This window comes from Dromiciops gliroides, chromosome 3, assembly GCF_019393635.1.
Source record: "Dromiciops gliroides isolate mDroGli1 chromosome 3, mDroGli1.pri, whole genome shotgun sequence".
Lineage (NCBI taxonomy): Eukaryota > Metazoa > Chordata > Mammalia > Microbiotheria > Microbiotheriidae > Dromiciops > Dromiciops gliroides.
Window position 1 is genome coordinate 604,697,578 of NC_057863.1, and position 10,546 is coordinate 604,708,123.

General features: G+C 43.8%; 1 protein-coding gene across 1 annotated transcript in view; it reads right to left on the reverse strand.

Moving 5' to 3' along the window:
- The window catches only part of STX12 (syntaxin 12), a 32,079-nt gene extending 28,543 nt beyond the window's left edge, over positions 1-3,536 (reverse strand). The window contains exon 1 of the mRNA XM_043996287.1: positions 3,231-3,536. Within this exon, the coding sequence (XP_043852222.1) occupies positions 3,231-3,357 (127 nt within the window). The 5' untranslated portion in view covers positions 3,358-3,536. The remainder of the gene's footprint in view (positions 1-3,230) is intronic.
- Between the last annotated feature and the right edge of the window lie 7,010 nt (positions 3,537-10,546).

Below are 10,546 nucleotides of genomic sequence, written 5' to 3' on the forward strand. Positions count from 1 at the left end.
ACAACAACTGTAAACACCTTAAATGTGGATGTTGTCTGGCTTAAACGAAACTAGAAATGGGCAACATAGGCACAACGCTTCTGTTGATCCCGTTAAATGCAAAGGACAAGAAAAGAAATTTTGAGCATCATGGTTCGCAGAAGCATAATGCAGCGAGGGTTGTGGGACAGGGAAGCTTGGAAAGGTTTGGGATGTGTGAACTTAGCCGGGTGACAAATGAGCAAACAGCTATGGTATTCTTCATCTCCTAAGACATCTTACATTCTCTACAAGCTGCAAGAGAGGACAGGCACTTCAGCTAGAACTGCTGAAGGTGAAAAGTCAGAACAAGAGAAAAGTTGTTGTTGTTGTTTGTCCTTCATTCTCAAAGAAGGTCATGATATCAGGGTGATGTCATGACTTGCAATGAAATGGATTCAAGTGAGGGAGGGCTGTGCAAAGTTACCAGCCTCATTCTCCTCAGATCCATCTGGGTCCAGTGGCAAGATATATCACGACAACTGGAGATGGCCCCGGATATTTTAAGGCAATTGGAGGTAAGTGACTTGGCCAGGGTCACCCAGTCAATAATTGTCTTAGGTGAGATTTTAATCAGATCCTCCCAACTTCAGAGCCAGTGCTCTATGCATTGTGCCACCTAGCTGTCCCTCACAAGAGAAAAGTAGAAGGATCCTGGGATGGTAGTTGGTAAGATGCTGGGGGGAAAAAAGAGTTCCCCATCCTCAAGTTTGTCTTAAGTGAGGAAAAATAAGTTCCACTCATTTGTCTGATTATTATAATATTAATAACAATACTGTTATTACTATAACATTTCTAGGCCTCTAATAGTGCTCATTAAGAAATGATAATGTTACTATCTGCCCACCTTCCCCAGTGAAAAGTAACTCTGGGTAATGTTTAAAATGGACTTTAGTCTAATAATTATACCTGCACAACTTGGTTTTACTATACTTTTAACCAAATACTGCCACTCTCAAGAAATTAAATATATAGTATCCAAATGAGCAAGGGATTTAAAAGTCAGAAGACCTAAGTTTGAGCCCCAGGTCTTTCACTTATTAGCTCTCTGATGTTGGCCAGTCCCTTAACCAAGCTGGGCCTCAATGTCAACATCTGTAAAATGGGGATATTTGTAATATACACTTCACACTGTAAAGCACTATATAAATAAGAGTTAGTAGTAGTTTATCATAACATCCTGTCCCTAAAGTCATCTTCCAGTGTCTCTCATCATGGGAAGGAGGTAATCCTGAGTTTTAAAATGCTAGGCTAGTAGAATACAAGCTCGGGGAAGTCTCTCTCTCTCTCTCTCTCTCTCTCTCTCTCTTTTTTTTTGGCAGGGCCACACAGCTAGTACGTGTCAAGTGTCTGAGGCCGTATTTGAACTCAGGTCCTCCTGAATCCAGGGCTGGTGTTTTATTCAATGTGCCACCTAGCTGCCCCAGGAAGTCTCTTAAATAAAAAAGTTTCAAGCAGAAACCCAAAAGTCATATGTTTGTTGTCCAAGGACCACTCCAAAGTTGTTTGGAGAGGTTTATTGCCCATGAACATGGATTTTTCTGTTACAGTAACTCCTGAGGACTATCTACTGAGTTGGGAGAGAGCTGTACTTCAATACTTTGTATTGAAATATACAAATCCCACAACAGGGCTGGGAAGTTAACTTGTATTAATTACAGCCATCTCTAAATACAAGTGCGAAAATCAACTACTGAGTTTAGCTGCTTTAGTCTTATTTGATTCACATAATTTCTATCCACCACATATTGCTTCTCGTTGTCTAAACATTAATTAAATGCAAAGCCAAGTTTGACACAGTTCTTTAAGCCTCAGCATGAGGTAGTAGAAACGGCACTGATCTCAGGATCAGAAGACTCAGGTTTGAGTCCAGGTTCCAGCATATACAAAGTGGAGATAATGCTCTATTTCCTCATGAGATTGTTGTGAGGAAAGTATGTTGCAAATCTTAAAGCATTATAAACATGTTGTTAATATTAAGATCAATTACTACTAACAAGGAATGAGGAATATAGCTCCAATCACTAAAACACATAAAAGTAATGAACCAACCTTTATGTACACAGATGATGCTACTTGACCTGGTGTCAGTAAGGTGTGTACTTTTAAGCTGTTTTGGTTTGGTTTTTTTGGTGGTTTTTCCCCCCACAAAGGGGGATAGGTTACATAATGAGGAAGTAAGACAGGCCACAAACAGGACACCTCTAGCATGACATATGATTTGGAGTTATTCACTAAACTTCTCTGTAAATGAAATTCATTTCAGCTAGTAAGACTGATCAAAATCAAATACTAACTGCTGCTGTCTAAAAGCTAGATTGATTAAGAAGAAATCTCTGAATCTTAAGCCAACAAGGCAGATTAATAAGGCAAGCTGTGCTCCTTGAATCTTAGGCTGCCAAGGGAAATTAATGAGACATGTTCAGCACCCTTCAGAAATAAACGAAAAACAAATCCATCACCTCCATAGGCTACCAGTTCTATGACTGTGAAATTCACTGAGTATTTGAAGTCATACAACCTTCACTTCACCTTAATTGACATGTAAGTTGGATTCCAACTGGTTCAGTACCATAGAGAATACAGAATTTAAAGCTAAACTATAACACTGAATCTGAACCGAACAGACCGTGAAGCAGAAGTAGGGTGGCTGTAGGGACAAAAACTAGGTGACGGATAACAGTAGGCAGCCCCCAGGACCAGACTCCAAGTCATGGCATCTAGGGACCCAGGAAAACAGCTTGTGGTGGCCAGAACCCTGGATTCGGAGTGGGAAAACCTGTCCTCCAAGTCCTGGCTGCTTCTGACACTGGGGGGGGGGGGGAGAAACTTTGGCCTCGCCCCTTCCCTGCTCCTGGGCCTCAGTTTCCCCACCTGTTAAATGAGGAGCTTGACCTGCCGATCAGTGAGGGGCGGTCGGCTCTAAAGGTAGAGAGATCAATCATTTAGTCCAGCCGGGAGGGAAAGCCTCCTCCAGGATTTCCTCAAGGGGGTACTCGGGGAAGGGGGGAGGGAGAAGGTAGAGAAGAAGGGGGCTTGGGGCGGCGCCTCCCCTGCAGGCAGGCTGGGCCCGGAGCTGATCACCCGGGCTCGGCCTTCAGCCCTTTCACGGCCACACCCATCGTAGTGGGGGCGCGGACAGGGGCCCAGGCCCGCCCCCATCCCCGGCCGCCCTCGGGGACCCGGCCTGGCAGCCTTCGGCCCCTACTCACTGGCGTGGCTGATTCTCTGGATATGGCCGCAGCAGGTATGGAAGATGCTGTCAAAGTCCCGGGGCTGGGGGCCCTGCGGGCCTGAGGGCCCCGCCGCCCGGTACATATCTAGGGGCCCGTACGACATGGCGAGGGCTGCCTGGCCGGGCCGGGGACGATCTGCACCGATCTCCAGCCGGATGGGGTCCCGCCGACCAGTGACAGAGAGGAGGAGGAGTAGGAGAAGGAGGGTAGATCTGGAGGGGACAGAGGGGGGAAGAGGAGGAGGAGGAGGAGGGCACTGTTGCGTGCGCACCCGAGCCTTGCGCTGCGCGCATGCGCCTACTGCGCTCCGCCCTCTCCGCCAGCCCACATGACGTGACGTAAGAACGTGTGTTGGGAGTGGATGCTGGGAGAGGTTTAGATTCTTCGTCTGTGGGGTTGTTGGGGACCCCGATTTTACTTTGCATCAGACAGAATTCCACAGAAAGGGTCCGTAGCATCCATCCAATCCTGTACCCCCTATCCCAGAGAGCCCCGTGTGGGTAGCACCCGCCCGATCCCCTCCCAGATGTAAACATCTGGTTTCCACTCCAGAAGTGATGACCTCATGTCCTCGGGGAGGGGCCCGGCATTCCTGTGGCACTGGGCGGGGAGGAAGCCCGGGGCTGAAGCGGCCAAGGGCGGCATTGTGAGTGGGAAGGAGCCGAATGGCTGAGGACCAGTCATCCCCTTGGCACTACAGTCAGGCAGGCGGAAATCCCTCCTCGGATGCCTGCTCAGTGTGTGACAGCGGGGCAGAGCACACTCCACCCCCACCTCAAGTTGTTCAGTCGTGGCCGACTCTCCGTGACCCCATTTGGGGTTTTCTCGGCAAAGATATTGGAGTGGTTTGCCATCTCCTCCAGCTCATTTCACAGATGAAGAAACTGAGGCAAATAGGGTGAAGTGACTTGGCCAGGGCCACACTAGCTGCTCCATAGACCCAGAATTGGACTCAGGAAGATGTCTTCTTGACTTCAGGCCCAGGATTCTGGGGACTCTACCACCTTGCTGCCCCCATAAACATACCTTATTAAATGATGGCCTCAGACGTATTGGCAGCCAAAGCAGCAGGCTTTGGCTAGCAGTTATAGATATGCTGTTCTTGATTATCATACGGTTTTCTTTCCTTCAACCAAGACCAAGCCATTCACATTATGGATAAAAAAGGCAACCACCTTGGTAGCCAAGGACTCGAATTCTACACGTGGATTAGGGATGGCATTGTTCCTTGGTGCTGCAACATGGGGAATGGGGAGGTCAGGTCCTGCAGCTTTAGCAAACAGGACTAAAGTCAGCATAGTCTAGCAGAAAGTGCTAGATTTGAAATCACAAGTCACCAACCTCTCTGAGCCTGTTTTCACGTATGTAAAATGGAGAGGTTGGATTAAGTGACCTTTAAGATTCCTTCAGTTCCAAATCTGTATTCAATGTACAGACTTACAGACCTTTGATGCTAGTGGGGAAGTTTGCTTCCCCGCCTTTGTTTGCCCTGTTCCAGATGCCTCAGATACACTAGCAAATTTGGATTTCAAAACTGGAAAGAAACTTAGAGGTCATCTAATCCCAGCAATTTTATCAAAAAATTTAGAGTATTTTTTTCTATTTTAAAGGAGTACATTTAACTCACAAGAGTAGAAATGACTTGCCCAAGGTCACAAAGTGCATTAATACCAAAGCTAGGACTAAAACCCAGATCACTTAATTCATTTATTATTCTGCCATGTTAATGGAACCAAGTATGCACTTTGAAAGAACCTGATATTAGAACAGGTTAACTATGAATATTGCAGGCCTCCCTGCCTTAAAATATATTCAAATGTATGCAAATGAGCTTACATAAGGTGATTTAGGAATGTTAATTAAGTTCACATTAAACTAGAAGTCCAAAGCCACAATGCCCATTTTACTCTGATATAATAATAGCTAGCATCTTTATACTTCATTTTAACATTTAAATTTTGTATTCCATAAAGCACCAGCCCTGGATTCAGGAGGACTTGTGTTCAAATGTGACCTCAGACACTTGACACTTACTAACTGTGCGACCCTGGGCAAGTCACTTAATTGCCTCACCACTCCTCCCCCAAAATTTGAGTTCCAAATTCCCTCCTTCCAGCCTTCCTCCACCCATTGAGAAGGCAAGTAATATGACATCAATTATACACATTAAGTCTTGCAAAACATTTCCACATTGCCAAGGTGCAAAAAACAAGAAGAAAAAGTAAGTGAAAAAATATGCATCAATCTGCACTCAGTTCACTTCTCTCACTAGAGGTGGATAGCATCTTTCATCATGAATCCTTTGGCATTCTCTCGGATCATTGGCTTGATTAGAGTAGCTAAGTCATTCATGGTTGATCATTGTTACAATATCCCTGTTATGGTGTACAGTGTTTTCCTGGTTCTTCTCACTTCACTTTAATAGCCAGCATTTACATGGCACTTTAGCGAAACACTTTATAGGTTTGTGAAATACTTTATAAGTATTCAATTATTTTATCCTTACAATGACCCTGGGAGGCAGGTGCTATTATTATCCTCATTTTACAGATGAGAAAATATCAGCGGCTGGATCTGAATTCAAGACTTCCTGATTCCAAGTACAACGCTATCTAATTTGGCACCCAACTAGATATAAGGAGAGAGGAGTAGGTATTAAGTCTCTCCCAGGGAAGGCCTCTCTCTTGTTTCTTCCCCTATTCACATTCTGTGTCTGGGCTCTCTGAATGCCTAAGAATCTTTGCAGAGCAGAAATAGTGATCCCAGTTTGCTGAGGTCTCATCTTCTACCCCAGGCCCAAGCAAACTCCATTCAACATTTACTAAGCTACTACAGTCCTATGAACTGTGCACTATGTAGAGCTAAGAAATAATCTAAAATCATGTGCATTCTGGACTATATTAAAGATAGGACCAATTTAAAGGTAAAGAAGACTGTCCTACATCCCCCAAAAGAGAAAAAAGACCTATTTGTACAAAAAAAAATATTTATAGGAGTGCTTTTTGTGGTTGCTAAGAATTGGAAATCAAAGGAATAGAATGGTATATGATAGTGATGGAATATTATTGTGCTATAAGAAATGACAAGTAGGATGATTTCAGGAAGGCCTGGAAAGACTTGTATGAACTGATGTATAGTGAAGTGAGCAGAACCAAGAGAACATTGTGCAGAGACAACAATACTGTTTGATGAACAACTGTGAATAACTTAACTATTCTCAGCAATACAATGATCCAAGACAATCCCAAAGGACTAATGATGAAGCAAGCATACTATCTACCTCCAAAGAAAGAACTGATATTGATTAAACACCAACTGAAGCACACTATTTTTCACTTTCACTTTTTTCTTTTATTTGTTTTCTTTATTTTAATTGACATTTTCTCAAACAAAATGGCTAATATGGTAATATTTTACATAATTGCATATGTATAACCCACATCTGATTGCTTACCACCTCAAGGAAGGGGAGGGGAGATAAGGAAGGAGGGATAAAATTTGGAACTCAAAACTATAAATAAAAATGTTTATTATTTAAAAACAAATAAATGAAAGGGAAAGCAAGAGTAGTAAAAAAAAAAGGATCATCAATATTCCAATGGAGGAAAAAAAGAAGACTGTCCTAATGGCAAGATAAAAGAGCATATTAGGAAAGATTTTTTTACAGTCTCACCAATGTATAACAATCTTTTTACTCATTTCTGATTGTTCCTCACAATGGTTTTTTCAAACCTCTCTCCTCTTATCAAATGGCATGGTCTCCTACTTTACTGAAGAGATTGAGGTCATTCATCCTAAGGTCTTACATTTCTCTCCTCCAAACCTAGAAGTATGGAGGAAAAATTCTTGTCTTCAAATCTGCTCCAGTATGACATAATTAAACAGTCCTTCATGCCAACACTAATTAATATGATCATATAGTCAGTGCAGAAAGAGACCTTAGAAGATGATCGAGGCCCACCCCCTCATTTTATAAATGAGTAAACTGAGGCTGAGGTTAAATGACTTATCTAGGGTCATATAACTATGATCTGAGGCAGGATTCAAACTCAGATCTTCCTGATTCCAGGTCTGTGCTACCCAGCTTCCTTAATTCACTCTTGTTAATAACTCTCAGCTCTCAGAGCCTTGCCCCACTGATCATCCCTCTTCTCATCTTCATTCTCTCCGTCTATTGGCAACCTCCCCACTACCTTAAAAAACAAACAAAACACCTTCTCTTGACCCTGCCAACCCATCAAGCTATCATCTTGTCTTTTCCCTTTCATGTTAAACTCCTAGAAAGTAGATTGCACGACATCTCTTAACCCCTTACAATCTGGCTTATAACCCATTAGTCTAATGTAATGGCTTTTTTTTTTTTTTTTGGCAGTGCAACGAGGGTTAAGTGACTTGCCCAGGGTCACACAGCTAGTGTCAAGTGTCTGAGGTTGGATTTGAACTCAAGTCCTCCTGAATCTAGGGCCAGTGCTCTATCCACTTCGCCACTTAGCTGCCCCCTGTAATGGCTCTTTAAAAAGTAAAAAATGACCTCTTAATATTCAGACATTTCAAACCGGATGTCCAGTAGACATCTTAAACTCAGTATGTCCAATACCAAATTCATTGTCTTTCCCTCTAAACTGTCTCCCCTTCCTGATTTCCCTATTACTATTATGTCAAGATAATTGTCATGGGGATAATGGGGTAGGGGGTTTGGGGTAGGGGCTGGGGTCCTTAGGAAATCCTCTTTAAAGAATTACATCCTCTTGCCCACAAAAGCAGTTAGAATAAAATGGTAGTTTATTTAGGGGCAAGGGAAGGGAGGGGAAGGGAAACCATGAAAGAAATCCCCAGACTTTTCATGGGGAGAGAGGCATGGCACAAAGCATGTGGCTTTGAGATACCAATCTCCTCGAGCAGGAGACTGGCAGGTACTTTTATAGGGAACTGATGGGGGTGACCATCTCACCACAGTGGAAAGTTCCTTTAGTGAGGGAGGGCCATCCCCCACTGGTGGTGGCTGGAGGAGTTGGGTGAGGGGTGGCTGCTGATCTCTCATGCCATCTCCTCAGAACACAAAAGAAGTAGCCGCACCTAATCTTATCGCCCCAGGGTTGAGGGAGACTAGAATGAAGGGTGGGGGTCCCCGAGCTAGCTCAGTTTGAACTGGTTCTGCTTATCTCTCTAGGTGTATCTGTCCTCTGGTTTAGTTTCTCAAGGAGAAGATTCTTTGATGTGCCCCAGAGAACTTCTGGGGTACTCTGGGCCCCATAACATAATGGAATGTGATAGATGAGATTTAGCAGATACTCAGGGGCCCACCTGGAGATTAATTTAAACTGATTGGATTGCATAAGGCGACTGACTTGAATGGATTACTGGCTGACTTCTAGTTAAGCACATCTGGCTGGTACTTAAGGGTACTTAAGAAAGCAAGGTTCTCAGAAGCTGAAAAAACTTTGAACTTTGAATTTGAATGACACTAGCCAATCAGCTTGAAGAACCTCCCATTTCTGGGAGGGGAACATGAAGCAGGAAGAAGACACTGGCCAGGCTGTTCACTCTCCTTTGGCTGGGAGACTTCCGTGTCGTGCCGGGGAATTTGAGAAGTGGGAGATTAGGAAGGCTAGGATTGCCAGGTTATAGGAAAACTGTTCTCAATCTTTCTCTTTCTTTTACTATTTTTCAATAAACCCTTAAAAAAACTAAACTCGTTTATCAGTGATTTTAGTCAGTTTTCCCCCAAAACTGGGGGGGGGGCAGATTAGAACCCACATTTAGAAATTTAAATTGTACACTATAGAGGGCAACACCATCCTCCTGTCCCAGAGGCTCACAACCTAAGAGTCATTGCCTTTACCCTCTCTCACCATCCCCCATATCCAAACTACTACCAAGTCCTTTTGATTTCATTTCTCCAATGAACCCCTTTCTTTCCTCTGACACTGCCCCCCCATCCCCCTCCCCCCAACTCGGGTGCAGACCTTTGTCACCTCATGCCTGGACTACTGAGATAACCTGCTGGTGGGTCTGCCTCCCTCCTTTCTCCCTACTCCAATCCATCCTCTGTTCAGCCACCAAAATTTTTATAAAGTAATAATATATAAGTATTTATGTACAATATAAATAATAACATCTAAGTAATTCTTATAAAGCACAGGTCTGATCATGTCACCTCCCCACTCGATAAACTGTAGAGGCTCCCTCTTGCCTCCAGGACCAAATACAAAACCCTGTTTGGCATTCAAAGCCCTTCCTAGCTTGGCCTCCTCCTACCTTACATCACATACACACCACACTCACATACACTATTTACTCTTTACTGCAGTTAACATGGACCTTCTGACTGTTCCACAATTAAGCCACTACATCTCTTGGCTCCAGACATTTTCTCCAGCTGTCCCACAGGCCTGCATTGTTCCTTCATCCCTGTGCACTGGCTTCTCTAGCTTCCTCTAAGTTATGATTTTTCCTCTTCTTCTGCTATAAATACAGGATTATGAGGGGCAGCTAGGTGGTGCAGTGGATAGAGTACTGGCCCTGGAGTCAGGAGTACCTGAGTTCAAATCCGGCCTTAGACACTTAACACTTACTAGCTGTGTGACGCTGGGCAAGTCACTTAACACCAACTGCCTCACTAAAAAACAAAAACAAAAACAAATACAGCCTCAGACACTTGACACATACTAGCTGTGTGACCCTGGGCAAGTTACTTAACCCCAATTGCCTCAACAAAAACAAACGAATGAATGAATGAATGAATGAATGAATAAATAAAGGCAGGATTATGTTCTTTAAATTCTTTTCATCTTTTTAAAAAGGTGGCTCAGGTGGGGCAGCTAGGTGGCACAGTGGATAGAGCACTGGCCCTGGATTCAGGAGGACCTGAGTTCAAATCTGGCCTCAGACACTTGACACTTAACTAGCTGTGTGATCTTGGGCAAGTCACTTAACCCCAACTGCCTCACCAAAAAACAAAAACAAAAACAAAACAAAAAAGGTGGCTCAGGGGCAGCTAGGTGGCACAGTGGATAGAGCACTGGCCCTGGATTCAGGAGGACCTGAGTTCAAATCCGACCTCAGACACTTAACACTTACTAGCTGTGTGACCCTGGGCAAGTCACTTAACCCCAATTGCACCTCACCAAAAAAAAAAAGAGTGTAAAAAGGTGGCTCTATTCCCACAACTCTCTTCCCCATGCCCAATTCCCTCTTCTCGTCTGTTACTGTCTCTTTGGGGTTTTGTTTATTTGTTCCACTTTTTTCTGATTTTACCCAGTTATGATTATGTATTTCTTCCCTCTCTTTTC